This window comes from Centroberyx gerrardi, chromosome 23 (assembly GCF_048128805.1).
Source record: "Centroberyx gerrardi isolate f3 chromosome 23, fCenGer3.hap1.cur.20231027, whole genome shotgun sequence".
NCBI lineage: Eukaryota > Metazoa > Chordata > Actinopteri > Beryciformes > Berycidae > Centroberyx > Centroberyx gerrardi.
The window spans coordinates 8,140,747-8,167,770 of record NC_136019.1 but is presented as its reverse complement, the minus strand read 5'-3'; the positions used below and the strand labels follow the sequence as shown (position 1 = coordinate 8,167,770).

Below are 27,024 nucleotides of genomic sequence, written 5' to 3'. Positions count from 1 at the left end.
CAATCAAACAGGAGTAATAATAATAATCCAAGGGGCACGCTAAGCTTTACACCCCCAAACCCTCCACAACACGGCTCCAGCCAAGGACCTGCAGACTGTTACACATAAAAGTGAAGCAATAAAACATCCAACTGTCTTTTAGATTTACCCAGAACTATACTGTGAAAGGGTTACATCACTGAGGGGGTCACTTTGCCTTCTCGTGTGCATACAGGAACTGTTTTTTGTTTCCAGGCAACAGTAGTCTCGCAGACGTTCTCTTTGGATTTGAGCCTCCTCACGTTTTAATGATGCAATCTCTTCAGTGTATAACTCTGGGTTCCTGTCTCAAATAACATCCAAATTCATTTATTACATATTTTCCATGTCACAAATAGTACACTCCTTTTGACTACCAGCCACTATGTGGTACATAGTACAACTTTTGGCAATGGTCCCTATGTTGGTCCTGCTCTGTTCTGTATGTTGGTCCATTGGGGAATAGTTTACCATTTGAGGTCTGCTCCTAGTCTTGAGAAGGGCTGTAGTTTTTGACAACATGTCCTGACCCACGACGAGACACAACACAGCTTTTTAGCAACCGACACCGCCGGAGAGAAAGAGACAGAACAAGGGAGAGAGAGAGAGAAAGTGCGAGCGACCATCCGCTCTCCTCCTCCCTCCATCCCTCCCACTCACTCCTCACACACCGACTCGCTCAGGTCCACGGCGCCACCTCTGGTGAGCCGCCTCATCTTGCTGAAGTCGTGGTCGGTCCTCAGGTAGGAGAGCGAGGGGCCCCCCTCGCTGTGGCTGGCCAGGTCCTGGGGCTGCGCCTGGGCCGGCAGGGCCCGCATCTCCCCGCCGCTGCGCCAGTACAGGGTGTATTGCTGGGGGTCGGACACTCCGAAGGTGGAGGCACACAGCTGCGCCAGGGCCTGGCTGGTCTCCCCGGCTCTCCACTGCAACGTCCGCACCGCGCTCCGCTCCCCGTCCTGGAACAATATCCGAACGCACCTCTGGAGGGAGGGAGGGACAGAGGGAGGGAGGGCGAGAGGGCGAGAGAGAAAAAGAGATAGAGAGAGGCGTGAATATGTATTGTGCACATGCAATGCAGAGGTCAAGAGGCTTATGGAGGGAGGGCAAAAGAGGGGGAGGAAGAGAGAGAGAGAGGGATGGAGCGAGAGCAAGAGGAGGAATGAGAACTGTACAAGCTTACCGGCTGATAATACACTACAATAAATCAGTCAAAATGATGTTCATAGCTTTAAAGCTTTCTAAAGCCATGCCTCTACTTCTACACAGACACACAAACACAGCAGCTTTATGTGAACAGCATCCTCATCTTTATCTGAACAACGTCATCATCACAAATTATTCTAAACTCTGTTGCATATTACAGCTTCACTGACAAAAATCTCAATATTAATCCACAAGAGCATGTCCATATCCAACTTCATCAAACGTAATCCATTAAGCTTGATGTTCTGGCAAAGTTTTTGCACACTTATCAACACAGCTCTACCAAAACACAGTGAATGGCACTTTAATCCGTACAAAAACTTTTTTACATTTTGAACGAGCAAAAAATGATAGAAGTGATCATAACTGTCTCAACAATTGCTACTTACCACCAATTGTATTGTACCAAAGCTATTATACAATGTCAGAACCACCTACAAACGCCTACACAACTCTCTAAAACACACACACACACTACTGAACATACTCCATTAACCAAATATACAATCTTGAGAAACCAGTGAGAAACCCATTCACTGCCACACACACACAAAAACACACACACACACCGCCCATCCTACCCACACATACAACACAACTACCCAACCCCCCTCCCCTCTTCACATACACAGATACACAACTGGCCAAATATCTACCAAAAAAACATTTAAAAAAAAAAAAAAAAAACCACACACACCGGCAATTACCATCAACAGGTCTGCATTCAAGAAAACCCCCAGCAGCGTCAACTTACAGAGTCACTGAGCTCCTCGCTGTCCGTGTGCATATTGTGTGTGCCTGCTTCGACGGGTAGATGCGGCTCAATAAATTTCATGTTATCTGACCGCCCACTTCTTCATAGCACTTGGCTCACTGATCCCCGCCTGTGTCAGTGGAAAATCTGGCTGCCGGGTGAGTTAGATCGGCTATTTGAAGCCAGGAGAGGAACCACGTGACGAGGCAGGAACGTTGTGGATGACAATGCCTTCCATGGCATCTGGTGGACCATTATACCAATTTGGGGCCAGAAGAATGAGTGATAGGAGAGTGGAGGAGTCAGTGTGTGTGTGTGTGTGTCTCTGTGTGTGTGTGTGTGTGTGTGTGTGCATTAATGCGTGCCAGTCTGGCTGACAGTGTGGAGTAAGCCGGTGTGCCCAGGTCAGTGGATTACCTCTAAAAATGTCTATAAACTAATCCTCTCAAATGAATATGAAATGTGTTTTGTACGCAAAGGAGGGGAATTCAGGTGTATTGTCTGAAGTGCAGCTGCTGATGTTGCTGTGTGACGACTAGGCCTAACGTCCGACCAACACTCACAATGCAACAATTGATAATCTTCACCTCATCTTGTATTACTTCTGCATCACTTCTATCACCTATCGTGAGAGAATATGAGGGCTTGAACTTCCCAGGAAACAGCAACAGGACCTGAGATCAGAGCTGATTCAAATATGGGTCACCGTTGCTTATCCCACCCCGCCTGCCATCGGGTCGCAGATATAGGACAATCTGATGTCGCGCGGCACGCATCACCATCAACATAATTAATGTGTTGTCTGACCTGTTTGGACGGATTATCACCGTGTTTTTGTTGCTGTTTGTGCTGTTGTGCTGTTATTGCCAAAAAGGATATTCAACTTTGAATTGCTAAATCCTGATCTGAATCTGAAAAGAGGTTGCAAATAATTCTTAGTGTTTGTTTTAACCTACTTGAAGTACCAGGTGGGTGGGGGTTTACTGCTGTACATCAGGACAGTTTAGTTTCAGGTGAGCTGTCAGCTGCAGATGCGTAAAAAAAACTTTCTGGTATTCATTCATTTCTAATTGTATTGTCTGCTGGCAAATCCCACCTATCTGACACCTAAGTAGGCTAAAACAACTTCTGTCAGTTCTGTCTGATATATGTTATGACCTGTGCAATACGTCCAATAAGATATGTTGTCATTGTTTTCACACAAATTGCAAAATGACATATGCCATTTTTTGAAACACTAAAAACAACAGTGTACATAAGTCTTAAATTTAATTTCACCTCACATTCACATGGCATGTAGCTACTCAATTTCTATCATACTGACGTCAGCTGGGTTAGCACACAGCATAGTTAATTCCTACTGTCCACACAGCAATCAGCACTTCAATATGTACAGTAAACAGCGTCACCTGAAGTAACATAGCTATGGAACAGGTTGATGAGAGAAGATACAAGAAGATAACAGTAAGACAAAGCCGCACATAACAGTACTAGTGGCTCTGTAGGGTAGTAGCAGTCTAACCACAGCATCTCGTACCTGACTCTGCTGGTTCTCCTTCTGTCTCTGGGCTTCTCGGCTCCGTCTGCAGCTCCACTCCCTCAGCGCCTCCTGGGCGTCCTGGGTCAGACAGCCTGACAGAGGCTGGTCCCCCTCCAGGCTCTGGATCAGACAGAGGCTGGCATACACACTGGTCAGGTAGTAGCCACCTGGAGGCAAGGAAAGAGCGCAGAGGGCTTCAAGAGGAGGAAGACTAACAATTAAAAACGGTACTCCACTAGCACTAGCACTTCTGTCAGAGGGTGCTGTCAGGGCACGGTGGCATTGAACCCTTGCACTTAATATTGGTTGCTTGTAATGATGGTGATCTAAGAATTTAAGCTTATTCTATGGTTTCTCTGGATACGAGTGGCAACTAAAAGCCCAAAATCAGGGGCTTAGGGGCTAAATTAATCTGCTATAACATTTTATATACTATGTCATACTGTGAGAAACACTGGGAATTTTGTTTTATGGAGGAAGGACATACCATTGCTGAGATATGACTCTTTTTGCTGACCCAGATGGGGTCAGAAAGGTTGCAGATCTCAAAGCAGAGTTCAAAGCGACCCCCATGTTCCAAAATGGCACCAAATGTGTCTGTTTTGCCATTACTTTTTAAAAATACTTTCTAACTTAAGATAGACTGGTCAGATTGTTATGAAATTTTCAGGGCTGAAATTTTTGAAAATATTATACTAATTACCTGATTTTAGTAAAATGTAAATATGATGTTAAGATAAAGACAGATCTCTTCTTTAGTTATCAGAGCAGAGGCATCAGCCCAGTGTTCTGGTTCTGGGACCCTGCAGTGACGACTCAAGCGTTTGGTGGTTGCACTTGTTTGTTTGTAAGGTTATTTGCAACGTTGTGAATCTTGCCAGTTCATGTTAACATTGATCTTGTTTGTATCCTGTTGTTTTAGACGAAGTTCCCTGTGTTTATGTCCATGTTGTGTGCACAATTGAATTACTGTGAAATGAATTGCCCAAGGGGACAAATAAAGCTGCATCGTATCATCTCTCATTGTATTGCCACATCGTATAGCCCTCTTATTTCCCTTCATCTGCCTGTGTGGCTGCTGTCATTTCTGCGATGTTTCATCCTCAATTGAATTAAACTGAATGTTAACTGAGGCAGACACAGAGGGCGGCTGTTTGCAACGTCAAATGAAAGTAATGGGAAAAATATTCAGCTACATCTGCCATTTGACTGAAAACACTTGTGTGGTCTTTAGGAATATAAAGTACTGGACTTGTCTCACACAGTCTGCCAAGGGCTAAGGTCAAGTACTACTACAGTATAATTGCATTTTGTACATTAACTGCTAGTGCTAGCACTAATACATTGTCCTATCAGTGCTGTACTGATATGGAAATCCTTTATTAAACCTGAGTCTTTCCATTGAAGTAGCAAGCCGCTGTCGTCATGTGAAAACCCCATAACTCCAATTTTGGTGATTTTCATGTTTTACTTTCAATTGAAGGATTACATGGCTCTCTATGGATTTAACAAATTATACCCTTTGGGCTTATGAAAACCTTTCAGGACCCATCAGATAAACTAAAAAATGAATGGTGGTCAAGCTAAAAGCAAGGCTGTTTTTCTTAGTTGCTGAAACGTTGACATTTTGGAGACAAGCTTTTCAATAGTGCAGGTAGCATAAGTAGAAAGCGCAGGTTGTACCCTCTCCACAGAGCCAGGAGGGCTCCAGCAGCTCCATCATGTACTCCACCTCTATCAGGATGTGAGGCCGGTTACACTCCACAATCACATACGACAACGAGGGCAGGAAGTCGTCCCAGTTCACTGCCTGTCCTGAGAAGTAGACGACAGGAGGGCAGCATTAGAAGAGGCTATAATGACGGATATATCATGGGGTGCTGACACTTTGAATTCAATTAATTGTAATGATACATGAGAAGTTTTCTTCTATTTATCCCTGAGAAATTGAGTCCCAAGTCTTGAAGGTCCCACCCAGAAAGGGGGTGGGGTGGGAGGAGTGGTGGTTTCCTGTCATGAAACACTCAATTTGATGACTTATGAAGGAGATTATCTGAGGCTACATACGTAAATAATGTTATTAATCTTTTCTGGTCAATATTTTCCACCAGCAACAGTATTTTCAGAGTCATACAGCTTCTGTTTAGCCTTTCACATTCTGCCTATGGTAGTTAGCTAGATAGCTAGACCTAGTAAACATTAGCTAGTGTCAGTTGGTGTATAGCAGTTATGTTCGCTAGCTAGCTAACTATCATTAGAAGTGCTCTAAGTAGGTTTTATCTGATAACGTTACATGGGACCTCTCAAGTTTAGATTTCTCTTTCGTATACGGGGTCCCTTGTCTCTTATGGGAGGTCACCCTCAATTTGAACCCCTAAAACTGGTTAAGATACTTCCAACAGGGTTAAAACTTGGGATCAACTCGAGATTGAACCATCCTGCAACCAACTCTCTCTGACTGCTAAGCCACCCTGCTGCCCAAATTGGTCAATATTTTCATGATATTTGGTTCTACAAAGGCTTCATAGTAGCAACACTGCCTACATTTTCGACCAGGTAACATCAAAGACACTCACCATGTAAGGACCCGATGGCCTTGTGGACACACTTGCACACTTGCAGCAGCAGGAGCACCTTATCAATGGGTGAGTGCGTCCTCTGCATCAGCGCCAGCTTCTGCTTCACCCTCTCCACCTCACGGCTGTCAGGAACGCCCGTCAGCACCCCCAGCCGGTCCATGGCCGCGTCCCCCTTCAGATGGAGCAGGTTCTGGCTGAGGCGCTGGCTGGAGCCGTCCTGGCAGTGCAGCGTAGCCAGGGCTTGGTCCAGGAGGGACTTCAGCGGCCGGAGCACACAGGTGAACATGGCCCGCTCCAGCGCCAGGTCTGGGAAGACATGAAAGGTTTTGATCCAAAATGAGGAAAAACTGACACCTGGAATATTATTAGTAGTTATTCACTACTGTGAGACTCTTGGTCATTTGTTGGTAGTGAAATGTTTCCACAATGGACATGCAATGATTTGGATTGAAAGCCTTCATCTACAGAAGGATTGGACAGAGGCCCAGATAGATGTTGGTCATAATGTATGCAATGGAGTCATCAGGGTGAGGGTGAAAAAACTGTGTGTTTACTGTGTCAATATTTTATATCAACTGACACAAGTAAACAGACACAAACATATCACACAAAATCAACAAACAGAGCTGCTGCTATGCACCCAAACCCCATCCCAAGAATAGAGTAGATGTACAATATGATTGCATTTAATGCTTTGAATCTAGGGATATATCACTGAGTTTGAAAGCCTCAATGGACTCTCCAAACAGTGTGCATGGACTGTATGGAGAGTCCCAATTGTACAATACAGTACATACTGTATATACATGCATGTACTGTACGTGTGTGGTGAAATGCACAGAAGGTAGTAAGGATTGTTTAAACTGTATGAGCAGGGGAAACTAACCAAAAGCTCTCACATTTAGACAGATATGTAAGAGCACTCATGCACACACACACATGCATGCATGCTCTCACACGTGGACACACACACACACACACACACACACAGTGGTTTCTCTTGCAGTCAGTGGGCAGTCCTGACTAAGTGGGTAAAAATTCTCCAGCGCACACTGTTCTCCACTCATCATCAATATCCTCCTCTCCTCTCCATCTCTCACTGCTTCCCTACTGTACAATGCCCCCCCCCCCCTCTACCTACCTACCTATCTCTCACCGCTTTCTCTCCCCATCTATATCACTATATAATTTCCCCTTGTGATTAATCATTCACGCCCTCCATCCTCTGTTTCTCTACCTCTGCCTCCCTCTTTTCCCTCTCCATCATCTCTCCTTTGTCCCTCCCTCTCTCCATATCATTCTTTCTCCCTACCTTCCTCAATCCCATCATCCCTCTCTCTAATAACCAGGGTTGGGGAGTAACAGATGACATGTAATGCGATTACAGCCATTACACACCGTTTTGGCTCTGAAAAAGGTGATTTCTTAGCTAGCTACTACTCACAGATGGTAAATGTAACCGATTACATTTCGAAAGTAACCTTCACAATCCTGCCTATTTCTATCTCTCCCTCCCTCTCTCCCTCCCTTGAATCGTGCTGCTCTTCAAGTGAGCGTGGGACTGCGATATCTTTTTATGATAAACGAGGGGGAGAAAAAAAAAAAATGCAAATGCCTCCCACCGACGCAATACCAAGATAAATCAGAATCAGAGCGCAGGAAGGCAGAGCCACAGCGGTCGACCACTCTCCCCTAAAGCCTATGCACTGCCAGGCAACCATCTATCATCACACATTTACACACACACACACACACACACACACCTGCAAGCACACACACAAAGACACACATGCACGGTCACACATAAAGGAATCCAAAAAGAAACACCTACGCACAGGACTGTGTCAAAAGATCTAACTACAATACTTCCATCCATCCAAAGTAACGCCTTGCATTGTCTTTACAATAATGAGGCGAATCTCCCAAGGCAGACTGAATGTAATAGATGTGAGTGGAAGCGCACTGGTTAGGGCCGTCCTAACGCTGTTTTCTAAATACCAGAGACAATATGAGCTCCAGTGAATGAGGCTCTACCCCTACGCAAACTACTTTGTGTTGACAATGCCTTTTCACTGTAGCCTGCCTGGGCAACCCACCACTTATCAAACAAGGCTGTCTGTTTCCATAGACCTGCGTCCTCTGGCAGTCTGTTCTATTGAATCGGTGTTTCCTAATAGTGCGTTTCTTCTCTTGCCAACGTGCCTCTTTCCCCTGGTCCCCCGAATGCACATTGTCTCCCTTTTCCGATGTGAAAAAGATAGATTACTGTATAGCCTATCATGTATGCATATGGGAAATTCACATGGTTGAGAAGATTGTGCTCGAAATGTAATTCAGCACAGTAAATAATGGACACTAACTACACTAATTCTGATTACTTCCAGTGTCTTTGCCTTTAAAAATCAATACAATCTGAGTTGTGTAAAATGACTTTCATGTCTATAATCTCACAATGGAAATGTGTTTTTTCCTTGAAACATACAGTATATCTGAGTAATATAAACACTTTTTTTTTAATTGTTTGTTTTTTTCCATCAAAAACAGATTTAAGTTATTAATTTTGTGATCAGATTCCTTTTTACTGTTTTACTGTAAACACAGACCATGCTTCAAAACTATTCTGTAAGCAAAGGTCTTGAATGACTTCTTACCTTAGTGGCAAACTATGATGTGATTTACTTTTATAGCAATCATTTTGAACAGAGTAGGCATCAGTATTTTCAAATGGTGAATATCTCTGGCTTTTGGATTGAAACTCTGCACATGTTTGCCAAGGTCTGTTTGTTTACCTTTCTCATTCTCTGGCACCAGCGTTTCAATGGGAGGCTCCAGCTCTCCGCTGTCCAACAGGCAGCACTTGGCCTGGGACAGGAAGAGACGCAGGCCCTGCAGGAGCTCCACGGAGGACACACATGACGAGGAAGAGGATGGCAATGCTGATGAAGAGGAGGCCAGGCTTTTGAGCACCTCTCTCTGCTGCAGGAGGAAGTCCTGAACCATGGCCCCGAACACCGAGCGCCTGTCCCTGGACAGCTCCTCCACCAGCCGCGTCAGGCGCTTCTCCGGGGCGAAGAAACACACGAACGCGGCGCTCATGCGGTGCAGCCCGCCGCGGCCTCGGGAGCGCACGAGGGGCGGGCGCTGGAGGGTTTGGGCTCGCACTTGGGCCAGAGTTTCTGAGTCGGAATCCGAGTCTGCGTCCTCGTCCAGACTGCTGAAGGAGCTGCTGCTGTCCAGCTCGGCCAGGGAGGGGGCGGGCCGACCCTCCAGGGCCAGCACCGCCACCTCGATGCTCGGCTCCTCCGCTCGGGCCGACTGCTGCTGGGGCTTTGGAGGCTCCTCCGCCTTGGTAGACGCCTTGACCAGGGGAGAGGTGACAATTACACAACATGATGATTTAGACAGTGCCATGTTTGATGTGTGTGCACAAGTGGAATGAGTGAATGACACACACACACACACTGATACAAGGGGGAAAGGAGTTTCATGTAAAATGTTGATCCTTTATCTTGATGACAAAATTGTTCATTGCTTTCATGCCAGTAAAACAGAGTGAACTGAATTAATGAATGAGTGATTGAATGAGTGAGTCAGCAAGTCAGTGAGTTAGTGAGTTAGTGAGCAGATGAGCAGCCGTATGTTCAATAGTATTTGCAACTAATTCTTTGATGTTTGTATGACCAGCTTGAAGTACCAGATTATTCAGTTAATGGCATCAGAAAGACAGAAGGGGCAGGTAAGTTGTCAGTAACAGAAACACTGATTTAACTTAATAGCATCCATTCACCTACAGTATATGGAGAACTCCACCCCTTAGGTACCCCAATAAATTTAAAACAAGCACTAAGAATTATCTGGGTCTGTGAATGATAAATAAAGATGTTAACTTATCCTTACATGTGACATATAGACCGACATCAGGTCGTCTTCCTCTGCGGAGCCAGGGGAAACAGCAGGGGTTCGCCTCAGGACCCCCGCCCCAGGGTGAACTCTCCTCTGTGGGTTAGTGCTGGCCTTCTGCAGCCTCTCCGCCCCGCCGGGCTCCTCCACCGAGGGGGGAGGCGAGTAGGAGCCGACCCCCTCCATAGACAGATTCATGGAGCACTCGTTGGAGAGCCGGAGCCTCATGCTGCGTTTGAAGCGGTGCCGTTTATTGGAGGCGCCGTGGTTGGAGTGTTGTAGCTGCTGTGGAAAAGAAATTGCTCTTAAGCGAATACAACACTTCACCTTGCAAGAACCACTGACCGGTGAACTGTTTATTTTCCACAGGGGATGGAGTCAAGAGGAAGATGAATGGCAGTTATATTAGCAGTTATATAGGAGGATGGATTTAGAGCGCTCCTGTTGGACAAAAACTTCACACTTCAAAAAAAGTACATTTTTCAGGAACCAAACAACAAATCTTATTGGCCTTTTCATATAAATCATACAAGTTTTAAATGGGTTTTCATTGATCTAGTGTCATGAAACCTTTCTTGTCCCATAGAGGACCATGTAAACCTTAAATCAGTGGTTCCTCGGGACCCAGAGTACCACTGGTTTTCTGCCCAACTCGGTAGTTAATGGCATTCACCTGGCATCTCAGATCTAAATCAGTCCCTGTTAGACAGCCAGAATGAAAACTATCAGTACTCCAGGTCTTGACGAACGGAGTTGGGAACCACTGCTTGAAATCAAAATAAAAAAACATGAAAATCACCCAAAGAGGAGTTATGAGACTGTCACATGATAGCAGTGAGAGGTAAAGTGACTCCTCAGAGACTCCTCAGATATTTGCCACTAACCTCCAGTTGCAGGAAGAGGGGGTTGATGAAGCAGAGTTTGCCTTGTCTGCCTCGGGCCAGCAGGGTGCAAAGGTCCTGGGTCAGCCCCGCCTGGTCCTGACTGGTACTGGTCGATGCCAACTGGTCCACCGGTCCATTCTGCATGTCTGTAGCACTCGGAAAGCTCCAGAACTCTAGTGGGAGATTCGGGAATAAGAGTAGATCTCAACCTTTTTGAGTTGAGACGCCTATGATCACAGGGATGCCCATTTCTAATACCTTAACCCAGAGAATGGTGAATCATGGCAAAAAAAGGTGTAGCATTTTTAAACATCAGTATATCAGTGTCAAATTAGTTGGGATACCTTGGTATAATTACCGTTAACAAACGAGATCATGGTCCACGATTAGTAGCCCCTGCCTCAAGCCAGTGGTGTTGTTAGTGCTAGTGTTTCTCAAAATTAAGACCACATTTCCCGTAAATCCTGTTGCTTCCTGGATGTTTGGTAAAAGGTTGGGGTTTTTTTTGGCTTTACTAAAGAGCATTAACAGGTTGTGAGTGATTTTTCCATCAGCCATTCACTCGTTCCACCATCTGCCATTGCAAGAAACTCTGAAAGCTTTAGCACTGTTGTGTTGGAAGAACAGCGCCCTCCTCTTGTTTTGTGCCATAAAGCAATCCAGCAGATTCCCAAGATCCAACCCAGTGACGCACAATGTAAAATGCAGTGGAGAGGCCAGGTAGAGGCTGACGATCTTCTTGCTGATGGTGCTTGTTTGTTTACAGTAATAATACTAATGTCTCAAAATTAATCTGGTAATGATTTACTGATGATTTACTGATGTATAACTAAAACTAAGCGTGCTACAAGTAGTACTGTACCTTGTCCCATATGTGAGATGGCCTCCAGCTGCCTGTGGGACGTGGCTTTGGCAATGGCCTCCGGTAGCTGCAACGGGAAGGGCAACACATCCCTGCGGACAAAAAAAATCGACACCTCTAGAAATCAAACTCATGAAACGTGTGACGGAGAATGAGCTTCAGGTACTATTGTGGAAAGGGTTCTAGCTGAATGAGGTTAGGCGTTAGTTAATACCTGCTGACACAGTAGAAGGCCACCAATCGACACAAATCTGGGAAGCTGAGTGCGGAGCTCTCCAAGGCGAAGGCTGGTTATAGAACAGACAGAGTTTGATTGACAGCTGTGGAGGCAGTGGGAGACTTGTTCAAATTTAACAGGGAGTATGGTAGTTTGTGAATAATTGGGAGGGATCCAGACTCTTCATCCCACATCAATTTACTCAATGACTGTGAGAGCGACACTATACCATAAACAGTGATACTGGGCGGACAAACGTGTGTGATAAGTGTAAGTGTGTTGCTGGAGCTGCGGGCGGTTAATATGCGTTAATCCGGCTTGTTTCATACTCACTGGAGTTCTCCTCGCAGATGAAGCACTCCTTCACAGAGGCGGCACTTCTGTCTCCTGAAACTCTCAGACACAGCACCTTCCTCTGAGTGGAGCTGCATTTACGCACCAAAAATGTCTGGAAGCACCGCCAACCAGCAGAGAAACAAGAACAAAACACATCGATGTTACTGTCTTTTTATGTATGTTTTGTTATTAATCTTTCAGGAGAAGGCACAGAAGGAGCAAATAGCATAAACTACAAGCATGAAAATAATAGTTATATAAAAGCAGATAGACAAAAGTTTCTATCCGACCCTATATCTCCCTGTTGATGTTATCAGTGTTCCCTAATTAAGGATAAATAGATCGAAAGCTCAGTCACCGAGTAAAACTTGCATTGATCTAAGTGTGCAGAGGTCGCCTCTTCTACACCAATGTTATTGTCTTAAAAGTAAAGTTATGACTTTGGTGAAGTTCAACCACAGTTTACTTTCACCACCAAGCTTGAGAGCTTGTAGCAACTCTAAAGCTAATTTGTAAGTAATTTTAAATGATAGTTCTGTGTAGGAGGTTGGTAAAATTGACACAAAACATGATATAAAGTTGAGATACTGTTTTGAACTTCCATTTTCTGTGGAAAATTGGGAGACTGTGTACAACTACAAATCACTGTGCAGTGGATGAATACATGGTTGCTCACCTGAAATAGTTCCAGAAATAAACCTGGCTACATCAGATATATTGAGTTAATGATATTTTGCTTTTATAAAATGTGTGAATTTCCACGTCATATAATAAAAAAAAACACTGACAACTTGTTATTACTAAAAGGTCAGTCTTCTTATTTTTGTTAATGCTAGTCGCCAACTGTCAGAGTTAGCATGGAGCACCAGAGCGAACGATCTACCAGGGACACACGGATGATTTTGGTGTCTACGTTTTCGGCACTTAGGGGCGATTTGATTGGTCCTCACCCCGACGGGCTCTCTCAGCAGGATATAGAGGGCGGAGTCTTGGTTGAGTGGCAGCTGCAGCCAGACGGGGTGCGTGACGAGCAGACGGTCCAAAACACTGAAGGGCCTCTGGGAGCCTCGCTGGGGGCAGCCCACCTCCTGCATCTTCAACAGAGAGAGAGACGGGCCGACGTCAGGTATCACACACTAATCATGCACCAATCATCACAGGTGTAGAATCCAAAAAAATCAAAAAGACCAAGGCGCTCTTTCTCTGTCTTTTTGTGTATCCCAGCAGCATTTCCCATCTTTCTACTTTTTTTCTATCATAGGCGAAGATTTGAGATTTTTCCCCCTCAGTATTAGGAGAAGAATGAACTGCCTCCTACAATTACTTATGCCTCAAACGCATATTTTGTAGTTTTACTCGTATCTGCGTTTCTTGAAGCACAGTTGAGTTTTACCGAAGCACATTTTCTCTGATCGGCTTTGGTCACAAGAAGATGAAGCTCTTCCTCTTGTCGTTTAAAACTCCTTAAATCCATTTCCACAACAAATTAGACTGCCATGTTTCATATTTTGATCACTGCCAGCCATTCAGATCAGGGGTTTCAGCTTAGCACTTTCTTACTGTATTTCACTGTGACTCCTCAGTCTCTCTATCATATTTCACATTTTTCCACATATTTGTTTTGTATTTTCTGTTTGTTTCTGTTTGTGTGTTGTCGAAGTGAGGACAAATTGTATTTAGGCTACTACTATTCCCACAGTATGTCGGTGTGATTTGCTGCCCAGAGTTTTATTCAGTGTGTCCTGCCAAGTTGAAGTGAAACCTATGCCCTTGCCAATCACACACACACACACACACACACACACAAACGTGTACGCATACAGTACGAGTCATGAATGCACACCTGAACATATGCATTGAGGTACACATACACACACACGTGCACATTTTAACGACCCTATCCTTCAGCACACTTCAATTTAAAGTTCCTAGATTTTAGGGAGATTTTAAAGCAGCCACCTCCTTCTCTATCTAACTGTCAGAAGCATTGTTGTGGGCTTCAGCACTACTCAACACCTTACCTTTCCCTGTCACCATAACCAAAACTCACCCATCAGCACCGCACGAATCACACCAGTGTTTGAACACGCCACATTTTAAGAAAAAACGCACATTTTTATGTAATTAAAACAAAATGATTCAGTTACGGGGGCATTTGTTTTGTTTGTGTTTGATGATATTTGACTAAAGTGGCACTTTAATGTGAGAATTCAATCACAGATTTACTTTCAGCACACAAGTACCTCTCTCTCTCTCTCTCTCTCTCTCTCTCGCTGTCTGTTTCTCTCCTCCTGTCTCTTTCTCTCCCCTTCTCTCTCTCTCTCTCTCTCTCTGTTTCTCTCTCTCCCTCCCTTTCTCTCTCTGTCTCTCCATCTCTCTCTCCCTTTCTCTCTCTCTCTCTCTCTCTCTGTCTCTCCATCTCTCTCCCTCTCTCTCTCTCTCTCTCTCTCTCCTCTGCTGCTGGATGTCACCGTGGTGACACTGTGTGGGCTGCCGGAGAACGTTTGCGAGCGTAGCAGCAGATGGTTGCCATGGCAACCCAGGCCTACACATCCTACCAGGCATTCCCACTCAGTGAAACACCCCTTCTCTGACAAGTTGATGCGCACGCACACACACACAGACACACACACACGCACAGACACACACAGCACACACACAAACAGTGCTCAAGGGGTGACAGGTTTTCCGGGGCGGCTGGGGTGCAGAGGTGTTTTATTTCTAGGAAGCTTTTTCGTGACTTCCTTCCTTTCAAAAATAACAAAAATAACAAAAAGCGATGCCATTAATAATCTGCTTTGGTTTTTTTTTTAGTAGCTTTCCTGGATGCTTCCTCCCTCACATCAGAGCAGTAAAGTTCATTTCCGAGCGACGAATATCCCGCTCCAAATCAGATACAGCCGACTATTTCAGTGGTATTGTTTACACGATACGGTATCATGAAAATTATTGATTTTTATCCAATAGCACATTTGCAATTTTCACATTCTACATCTCCTCCTGTCACCTATTACATAACTACCCCCCTCCCCCCCTCTCTCCGCCTGCCCAGGGAAGCCAGATACACATGAACCAGTTGGAAAGTGGCAGGGCCATTAACAGAGGTAAACAGCATTAGTGGGGTTAGGAATCAACTGCAGGAGATATCAATCAAAGGAGGGGGAGTGTTATATAACAATCACAGGTTCTGCTCAGACATCTTTATGACTTTGGGAGGAACTCCGGCAGAACTTTTCAATTACGTTTGAACATTAGAAAAATTGCAATTATAAAAACAGAATGTGACTGACTTAATCTGTCAGAGATGCACTTCTGATGGGCGTAACTTAAAAAACAGACACACGTCACATAAGCCTTGCTTTACAGTCTGCATTGACACTTTTATAAGAATCACAATCTTTATATTAGGAGTCAAACACTTAGGATTTCAAGATGTGGTTTGAATGATAAACCGTGTGTGTGTGTGTGTGTGTGTGTGAGAGAGAGAGTGAGTGAGTGTGTGAGAGTGTGTGTGTATAAAACTTTGACTCTGAGTGGGCCTGCAGAGTCACCCTATTGAATATCTGAAGTCATCCACCTCAAAGGCGCACGGTCCGATGACCTAACCACATACAGTACCACAAAAAGCTATGAGAGAGAGAGAGAGAGAGAGAGAGAGAGAGAGAGACCCAAGTGTATCGCTAGCCATTTCCAGGTTCGCCTTACATAAAACGCAATGCTGCCCACACACCGAAGGACTTATGTAATTCCCTCAGAGAAAGAGAGAGAGAGAGAGAGAGAGAGAGAGAGAGAGAGAGAGAAACCGAACGGAGCGAGGAGAGAGAGTGAGACAAAATGAAAGACAAAACAATAAAAAGAGAAAAAGCCGCGACTGAAAATTAAAGCTGGGTAAGAAATCACAATGTGAAAAGACATTACGTGGGCCAGCGAGCGCTGCGGTTCAAGCTGGCAGACTGGAACGTAATAAGCAAAACAAGACGAGTGTCTAACAAGGTACTTCTACACCTGAGGCTGCAACCCAGCAGGGTATACCAAAGTCTGATGCCGAACGCACTGAGCGCGCTCACTAACAAGGAAGTAGATGAAGAGGCAGATAGGGCCACTTCTGTCTGAAGGGGGATGGAGAGAGAAGGAGAAGGAGAGGAAGTTAGGAGAAGGGGATGAAAAGGAGCGCTGGGCCCAGTAGTGGGAATCTCCAGGGAACTGCAGGGGGAAGTGGAGCGTTGGAAAACCAGACTATATTAAATTAGTGCATTAAAATGTCAGGGAGACTCCTGGGAGACAGACTTGCTAGGTAAGGAATGTACTAGTACAGTCAAAACTGGAGTGGGCAGTAAACTTGCAGTACAGTAAAGTTAAATGGAGATAGTGCTAGACATGGGCAGCGAAGAAATGCCTGTTGTTGATATATATTTTGGAAAAGGGAAGCCCAAATTTGCATGTGCAAAAACTGACCAACAGACTGACTGACTGACTGACTGGAGAAAACCCAACTAATAGCAGGAAACACCTGCTGCGGAAGAGCTGAGAAATTTGGACTGAGATCTGGACAGAAAGGCAAAAACTGGACAGAAGGACGGGCCGACCGGCTGGTTGAGTGAGTCAGTGACTGATGAAGAGACTCGACCGCTCACAGAACACAACTTTTCAGCAGGAGATCTGAGAAAACTCCACTTGGCCAGTAGTGCAGTTTTATTTAGATTTTGGGGGCGGATGGGTTGGTACAAATGGGGGAATATGTACAGCTAAAGAGCTATTACATTGCAAAAAATGTCCATCTTAACAAGTCATATTATTGAATCCTAAAAAATAATTTTCTTAAAATAATGGCGTTAGATAATTTCACTTGTTTCCAATGCAAATCAACTTGCTCCAAGAATGTTGGAGAATCAAGTGTCATTTTCTTGATAGTAGTGCAGTGATCTGCCTTATTCTGACTTGTTTCAAGACTGACACTCATTTCTAGAAAATTCCTGAAACAATGGGAACTAGAAGGGCACTCGGAGAGCACAGACCTCCGCCAAGGCCAATAGTCCAATCTGCTATGATATGCAAATTTCGTGAGTCGGATCCGGATCCGCTCCAAAATTTAATGGGTTCTTCCTTGGCCCATGCTACACCATTCCACAAAGTTTCATGAAAATCGGCCGAGTAGTTTTTCCGTAATCCTGCTAACAGACAAACAGACAAACAAACGGCACCGAAAACATAACCTCCTTGGCGGAGGTAACAATGCAGGCTAAATGACTTGTTAATACGGACGTTTTTGCATTGCAGAGCTATTAGTCTGCTAAGCTATTCATCAGATAGCATCACCACCCGTCTCCCCCCTCATCAGACCAAGACTTGACACATCTGTGAACCAGGTATGAGCCTGGGCAGTAGCCCATTGCCACCTCGAACTTTAGAGCATGAGAGTCTATGAAGGCTCTACATGCATGGTGCGCATGGTGACGGCATCAAAAGGTTTTCCCATTGCCAACAACCCAAGGTACTACTGAAGTTCAACATCACTTAAAGTCCATCCAAACGTAGCTAATGAAGAGGATAGTGGATGGAAAGAACTGAAAACAAATTGCAAGGGAAAAGTGTGAAGGAGTGGGATGAGAAAGATCACTGGAAATAAGCAGCTGGTCAGGGAGAAGCTCAGAGCGATGCAGATGGATTTCCAGGATCACAGGATACCTCACGGACAGGCCGCAGTTTGTCCGCCTGTGGTTTCACCTCGCTAGTCCTCTCTCCACACCTCTGCCTTCAGCTCTGGGTCTTGCCACCTCCAGAAATTCTCTCATAACTCCTCTGTGGTGCAAGAGGAACCATCTGCAGCTCAGTGTCAGCAAGATGAAGGAGCTAGTAGTGGGTTTCTGACAGAGCAAGAACCCACCTGTAACAGTTCAGGGTGAGGAGGTGGAAATGGTGCAGTCAGAAGTAACTTGGCATTAACATCAACAAGAAACCAGGCTGGGCTAGAAACACGGAGGCACTGTACAAGAGAGGGTGGACTGTTGTTCTTGAGGAGGCTCAGGTCTTTCAAAGTTCTGCCAAAGTGTTGTAATTCACCTTTTTGTTGTATCCACTTCCCCTCAACCTGCCTCCTCTACTTCTACTGCAGTTGATGATTTCCTACATTTCCCAAAATGACTTGCGACAACCCCCAGAGGACGGACGTGAACTCGCTGAGCTGAACTTTAGGTGTAGGTGGACAGGGCGATAACGACAGCGACAGCAAGAGCAAGAGAGCAAGAGTTTCCAGTCAAGAAAAAGCGAGAGTCGTGCCCCTTACTCAAAACGCAACACACCTCTTGTGGCTGCATTGCATTCTGGTCTATTGAGGCTGCGGTCGGTGGAGAAATTGGTCTCTCTGCCTCTTCTACGATGGATTTGTACCTGTGTGATTGTTGGACATCGGGGCAAAACGGTGACTCTTCGATTCTGAGGGACTGACACCAAAACCTGACATTTACTGTCGATGCTTTCTCATTAAACTCCATTGTAGCTGCGCTGGAAATATCTCAATGTCACGATGTCTTTGTTTGGCCAGTTATTCACAGGAATAAGAAAAAACAGAAACAACAAAATGGACCCAGAAACAACAAAATGGACCCAGAAAAGTAAGATACACTGCCAATAGCTGTTTTTTTTTAACAGTGTTGCAGTGTTTTAGGTTGGATTTTTTCCTTTAACAAACTAGTGGAAAAGGCTGGCTCTGTCATAATGCTGAGCCTGGACACCCTGGAGGCAGTAGCAGAGGATGAGGACTAAAATGATCTCCATCTTCGACAACTTCTCCCACCCCCTCTGTGCTGAGCCGATGCAGCTACAGACAGAGCATCCAAGGTGCAACGCAGAGTCTCCACAAATCTCAGGATACATTTTCTTCAACTTCACGTATGCCAACTCCACTCATGAACATGTAATGATCGTGATACAACAATGTACGCCCAGAGTTTTTGATAAGGGGACAACTAGCAATGCACATATCCAAATTGGCACACAATGTACATATGTTATCTACATCTGTAAATTGAATGTATTGATATGGTGAATCCTCTTTTACAATGCATGTCTACACACTTGGACACTTTCTGTACATGTACGGCCTTTTGTTTTCTTCATTTCCTTCTCATTTGTTATATATTGCATATATATTGATATCTTTATAATTGTTTCCACTTATTGCATACTGCATATATGTCATATTTTTGGTATATTTTCATATTATACATTAATTCATATCATGCATTAACTTGTTCTTCGTCTCAATAAGTGCTACTGCTGTTATTTTGCACCCCCCATTCATACATTCTACTTAACATGATCTAGTGTTTATATAAGACCCCTTTTGCTATATTCTTATTGATATTCTATTTTTCTTTGCTGTATTCTTCGCTATTTGCTGCTGCAATGACTCAATTTCCCCATGGGGATCATTAAGATTTCATCTTATCTTAGATAAAATGGTAAAAGTTCATACAGTCATAGGTAGGAGCCTTTCCTTCAACATAGTGCATAGATATCTACTTTGGACACAAGAATAAATATATCCCTAATTTCCCACAGCCTCTATTGGTCTGGGTACAAATGGATGGCAATTTGGTAGAGGAGCCTTTGTCTCAACATAGGATTTTCCCTTAGTCTCTACAGGTTTGGGTTTCCTTGATGAAGACCAGATTTTGAATTATCACCTGTACATCTTATTCTAACAGAGAGGAATAACAGGCACACACACAATCCTTCTGATCTCCTTCATGGTGCAGGGAATCAAACCCTAAATCAAAGTTCACAGTCCATATCAAGAGAGAAAGTTTCCACACACATTGTTAACTTTATGGTCAAAGGTTCTCTAGCATCACATGGGTGTATGGCTGGGCAATATGGTTGAAATGAATCTTTTTTGATATTGATATATATCACAATATGGCTCACATATGCAAAATCACTTAAAATGTTTCATACCTCATTTTGTCAAGAGTTTTTAAATAAAATGAGCTTGTTATCATCAGTTTAGACAGCAGAATTGAGTCACAATATAACAAAATCACCAAATCATCACGATTTGATTCCACTAAAAGACGATAAACGATAATATTGATTTATCACCCAGCCCTACATGTGTGTATGGAAACCTTCTTTCTTTCTTTATAAGTCGACTGCAAACTTTGGGGGGTTTCATCCCTTTGCACCAAGAGGGAAAACACAACAGATATTTATTTTGTATTTGTCTTTTTGTTTGCGACACAAGTATGAGATGTCATGGTATTGAAAACTTAAATAAAGTCTTACAAAAAAAAAAAGTAAAACACAGCAGAGTGCCTATTCTTCATCTGAGTTCGTCGTGTCTGAACGGCATCACAAGCAGCAGTCTGTAAAATTTCCCATTTGCAGAAGAGTGACCATGACAGTGGCTAAGTATAGCCGGCAGCACATCACTGCGTAGGATGACTAATGGAACAACATAATTGCAGTGGGCTATAAGTATCCGCAGGGGGCAATGGTGGGCAACGGGGGCCTGCCGGCTGATGACAGGTGTCCGTTTTGATGCCTGCTGGAAAAGTGCCGCAGCGATGGTACTTAAGGGCAGTGACAAGGAAGTGAGAGATGTATGCTGGTGTGTGTGTGTGTGTGTGTGTGTGACGAAGTTGTACAACGGCATTAGTATGAGTCAGAACCGACACTTGGGCTGTGGGAGAGAAGAGGGACGGGACTGTTAGCATAACTGTGAATATTCATAATTTTAGAAGCATATCGGTTGATTGGTGCGGTGATTCAGAAGGGGCATTATCACAAATAGTTCTGTCAGATCATTATGGTGTGTGTGTGTGTGTGTGAGAGAGAGAATGATAAAGAGAGAAGTGTGTGAGAGTACCTTTTATGTGTCCATCACTATGTAAGTCTACTCTAATGTCCTGTAATGCTTCTGTAACTGCCTCACATTTCGACATGAATGGTCCACAGTGTATTTCCTTCATTTTTCTTTGCAGAGTGACACTTATTTGAATAAATCCAACTCTGACTCAACACTTTGGGAAATTTTGTACTCCACACACCTGGGATGAATTGCAGAAATACTCTGAAACGTGATATATACTTGGGTGGCAATGGGACAGTTCAGAAATCTGATAAAGAACCTGATTCGCTTGAAATGTGAATGTTTTAATTGGTGATTGGTGATTTTTTTTCAATTAACTGACGATTGGTGAATAAATATTGTGTCTTTCTCTTGTTTACGTTTCTCACTTAGCCGTCCCCATCCCTTAATGTGTTTTCCGGGTGTTAAATAAAGGTTAAATGAAATTAAAACTCAGAAATCTACATGATGAGCTGTTGCTGCACTTTGGCTCCTTCCCCTTGAGGAATTATTTGGGGGGGGAAAATCAAGTTTTGCACACTTTACAGTTCTTGGAAGTTGGTTGAGAGATACTAGATTTTTTGTGTTACAAGATACTACTTTGGTTTTACCGTATAACATTAAAAAAGCAGCAGTAATGCAGGATAGATGGAGGATACATTCAGTTGGGCTTTTACCTTGGTGACAGCAGTGTGTTCATGCGATTACTCAGTTGGTTACATAGTGACACCACAGGTTGGTCGCATAAAATGATCGTCTGTTCATGATCATTTGCCCAAATTGAGGGGGTGGGAGGGTGGAGTTTGTATTTTCAAGCTCTGACTCAAGACCATCGGAGCTGAAAACTCCTCACTGCCAAGACTCCCCGCACCAGGACAGATGACTGGCCGTACTTGAGATGCACTGCAAAAGATGTCCATCCTAACACGTCATTTCATCTAGTATGGAGTCTTAAAATACACTTTTTTCTTAAAACAATTGGGAAAATCTGCCAATGTAGTGAGATCATTTCACTTGGTTCCAGTCCAACAAGTGAAACTGCATTGGAAACAAGTGAAATCTCAATCTGCTGGTAGATTTTTCCACTTGTTTCAACAAAAAAATCAGATTGAATACTGAATACTAAGACTAAATGACTTGATATCATGGACATTTTTGCATTGTGAGAGGGAAAAATACAATTCCTTCCTCTTGAAATTAGGCGACATGCCACTGGAATGGATGGAAAGACAAAGATGGAAAGATTTTGAGGATTAAAGCTGCATTCTGCAATCCATAATTCCAATATTTGTGGGTGGGTCGATACGATTTGTGCACTTCTAAAGGTTTTTGATGTCACATTTGGTGCCTTTTCTGATCCGGTTTGACCTCTCTGTGATCCTCTGTGACTCAGTGTGTGATTAACATCGTGATGAGGGATTGTCATAAGGAGCACTTCATACAAAAAGTTATTTTTGAAAAGGACTGTTAGATAATGTCAGACTAAGTGAATTTTTCATTCTGTTCAAGGGTCTGAAGATTGATTTTAACTTAATTTTTAAGTAAGGGACAGTGCAGGTTTCCAACCAATTCTTTTTTATTTCTAATTCAGCAGTTTTTCCTATTCTTGACTGGATTTAATTACTTGGGCCAGGGTTTAATCTGATATAAACTGTCAATCAGGTCATATCTCTCTATAGCTAAAGATTTTTCTTCACAAAAACAAACATCACAATAATGTGAAATAACAGTGACTCCACAATTACATCAAATGTTTACTCAAATGTGTATTAAGATGGAAAAACTGTTATTTTATCCTCTAAGTCTCTGGACTTTTTGTGCAATTTTCTCAAAATAACTAAGATTTGTAAGTAATCCAATTCATTTTCCGTGCTTCTTAAGACTTTCCAGCCCGGTGCATGAACTGTCTCAGTGGAGTCTTGACAGTGACAATGATGCATCACTTCCATCCTCCATTAGAAGATTGTGTTACAGTGACCACAAGAGGACAATAGGCTGCATTAATACTCATCACACTCAGCTGATGAGTCAAACTTTTTCATTTTCAAGTCCTCCTCCATTATCACGCCTTTCAAATCCCTAAACCTCTCTGAGAGCGTTTCAAAAACTGACGTCTGATGATTTCCACCAATCACAGTCCCAGTCAAACCCAGGCTCAGGCGTGTCGGGGGCGGGGCCAATCAGCTGTGTCTCTTTTTTGATTGGTAGGAATCACCTGTGACGTTCGATGCCTTCCGTGAGTGATTCTGTGGTAATGAAGTGCTGTAATTTCCCTTTTTGGTGAATCCGCTTTCCCTCAACCTGCCTCGTCTACTTCTACTTCAGTTAGTGATTTCCTACATTTCCCACAATGCCTTTCGACTACTCCCAGGGAACGGGCCTGAACTTGTTCCAATCAGCTGTGGGTTATATGTGCAGGTAGAGAGATAATGATAGATATCGATAGTAAGAGCAAGAGAGTTATTACAGTTGAGAAAAAGTGAGACTCACACCCCTTTACTCAGAACACAACATGTCTTGTGGCTGCATTGCATTCTGGTCTATTGAGGCTGCTGTCAGTGGAGAAATTGGTCTCTCTGCCTCACATCGTCTACGTTTGACCAGTTATCCACTGCAATAAGAAAAATACACCACCAAACAACAAAATGGACGCCAAAATCCAAGATACATTGCCAATAACTGTTTTTTTTAAACAGTGTTAAGGTGTTTTAGGGTGGATTTTTGCTTTAAAGGCTCCATATGAATATATTAATTTAAAGGGTTTCATTCCAAAACACTAAGAACTCATTTTGGCAAAAAATGCTGCATGATGTCATTGATCAGTATATGAAAAATGTAATTATATAATCTAAAATGTTATTATTGGGTAAGCAACAAGTCTTTAACTAAGAATGTAAACAATGAGTTTTACTTGCAAGCCAGCCATCATTTTATCACAATAAGTGTCACATTTTCAAAATGGCGGACATTTGTTTTAGGGATGAATCTCATTTTCAGTGAGGAGGAGGTGGGTGTGGGGGGTACTGCTGCTGCTGCTGCTGCTGCTGCTGCTGTGTGTGTGTGTGTGTGTGTGTGTGTGTGTGCCATGATGACATAATTCCCGGGCACCAATGGGGGAAGCCTGCCATATACGTGAGTCAGGTTACTGTAACGTTGTCTGTCTGCGCACCACTTCCAGCACACAGCACAGGCTGCTCAGCACAGTACTGTATTCTCTCCAACAGTTTGGAGCGTCATGCTTGGGCGCTCTGCGATCACACTCCTCCTACACAACACAGGGCAGAATGCAGCCCCCCTACACACACACACACACACACACACACACACACACACACACACACACACACACACTTGGTCATGCCACCTTCAAAATTAACATGTCATCCCACTCTCCCAATTCACAGACTTCAAGTAGGTACATGATCACAGCAAGGGTTGAAAAAGACTCGGTTAGGTTTTTTGTTTTTATCTGTCTCTGAGCCGCTCCTGCAACCAAAAGCCTGAGCATTAACATTGATGCAAAGTCACAAAACATGGCTTACAGTAATGTGCCTCTCAGAATTAACAAGCAAAACAACAGCAAGGAAGTGGGAACATCACATCCACTCCTACGCAGGCAGCATGGCACTTCAGTTTTAAAGTTATGTAACAATCCGATGGTGTGAGATTGCATTCACTTTGCCCTGAGAGGGGAGACAAGAGATCAAGGCTACTCACATTTGTCTGAGTGGCTAATTGAACACTATTCCAGCTAATAGACTTGAGCGGTGCACTGTTAAAGGTACAGCTCACCCAAAACACAGGTGTAGTAATCAAATCAGTTTAGCCCTAACTTGGTTATTTGTATTTCTACGCTGTTTTAAGCTTTACACAGTTCAGAAGCCATAATAAAGAAGATTTTGTGATACTTGGACTATTTGGCAGTGATTATATCTTTCTCATTTGGAAACATCAATGAATCTAATTTGGCAGTTGGAGCACCATCTTGCACCAAACTGAGTTTCGCAGATTACTGCAAAAATACTGTGAGAATTTCTGCTTGAATATATTCAAAGTGTCAAGTTTTCCTGGCTGCGGAACAGCATTCACATGTTTACATCGTCAACCAAAAAAATGTCAAACCAACTATAAGCTTACGAGCAAGCTAGCTGCCACTCCGCACAGTGAAAACAACTGCTCACACAAGACCTGGCACCACTTGAATCCACAAGATAGCCAGAGGGTTAATTAGCATAAAAGTGTGACTGACAGTAATTTGATACTTTTTGCCTCCTCTTTGTCTTTAGCGCCAGTGTGAATCAGTAAATCCGTCACTAATTGTTTTTTTTTTTTTTTTTTTTTTTTTTTTGTGGAACCTTGAACTGCTCTCACTAATCAAACGACCTGATTGGATTTTCCCCAACGCACACAAGTTGCATTGTGGGATTTGCCTGAGCCGACTGGATGACATCACCCGGGAGGCTCACATGCTTTACGAACATTTACATCAAACATCAAATGTGTGGATGCAGTAGCTAATTAACTGCACGCGCGGTGGGGGGTAAAAGTGTGCATGTCAAAGGACGTACACATGAATCACCGAGCTGCATTGTTTACCAAGACAGCCCCGCTGACCGGATACTACGTTAAAGAAAACAAACGCCAACGCGCTTTGAACTTGAGCATAAGAGACGTTCAAAGGCAGGAGAAAATAAAACACCACAAACGGCAGATAGGCGAAACCTTCTGAGCTCGCGCCAACTCTCCAGGAACTCACGGCGCTTTGACTTGCCGCGGTCTATTTCCAGGCAAGTAACTCTTTAATCAAAACCCTTCGCTCCTCTGAAGAACACTTCAGCTAAGTAATGCGAATATTTCCCCCCCCCCCAATAACTTGAGCCTCTTACCTTCTCTCGAGGCGGTAGCGGATGCTGCGCGCGGTCTGCGTTCTAATCAGGCGTCCGAGATAGTTTAGTGATTATGTGTGGAGACAGTGAGGACCCTCGGGCGAGCTTCTGACTCCGAGCACCATGCTGTGGCAACGGGCTTGTCAAGAAAATGCGCACAACTGTGACAAGGCGGAGGAGCGCATTTTTAATTCTCTCTGAGCATCTGAAGTGATACAGTCACAGCGGAGACAGAGTGGCTCCCCCCTTCGCCCCCCCAGTCACACACACACACACACACACACACACACACACACACACACACACACACACACACACAGCTTCTGCACAGGACAACAAGACTTAAAGCTGTACTGAGAAATATTAATGTTGCCAGTTACTGAAAAAGTGGAAAGTATACGTTTCCCTCATAATCCTATAATAAACTTTAGAAGGATAGTATACATATCACAGCAAAACTATAAGTCCCTATAGGAATATTATAGTAATACCATAAAAAAGCCCCATAAAGTATGATAAACTCCCAATAGGAAGATTATAGGAAGATTACAATGATTCTTCGTTGCGGTTGAAAGTGCGTTTCTGTGTCCAACTTATCATCAATTTATCAGCAACATATCATCATCCATCATCATCATCGTCATCATCATCATCATCATCGTTGCATCTTTTTCCCTTAAAAAATATATTTTTATAAGAGGCTGAAGCATCATAAACAAAGGGCTGCAGCTCCTCCGTCACCGCGCGCTGGACGCCTCAGAACAGTTGTTTACATTGCCGGCTGAGGTGAGAAAAAAAACAGATAGGGATCTTAAAATGTTAATTGTAGATTCTGCATTTTTTTCTAAGGAGGCGCAGACATCAGAAATTATATAAGTGTTTCAGACTGTGACCATGGGAAAGCTGTTACACGCGTCATATCACCGGATCCGGACCTTGACGCACGGTGCGCTTTTGGAGCTATTTTGGACTCTGCATAATTTTACAGGTGAGGACT

General features: G+C 43.7%; 1 protein-coding gene across 1 annotated transcript; it reads right to left on the bottom strand.

Annotated features, from left to right (window-relative positions):
• Positions 1–674: 674 nt before the first annotated feature.
• On the bottom strand, positions 675–13,387 carry rin1b (Ras and Rab interactor 1b). The gene is made up of 11 exons (XM_071918085.2): positions 13,244–13,387; positions 12,291–12,405; positions 11,955–12,027; positions 11,741–11,832; positions 10,879–11,051; positions 9,992–10,315; positions 8,884–9,451; positions 6,092–6,400; positions 5,199–5,330; positions 3,513–3,682; positions 675–998 (listed from the first exon to the last, which is right to left on the bottom strand). The coding sequence occupies exons 1-11, from the start codon at positions 13,385–13,387 to the stop codon at positions 675–677; spliced, it is 2,424 nt and encodes an 807-aa protein (XP_071774186.2).
• Positions 13,388–27,024: the final 13,637 nt, after the last annotated feature.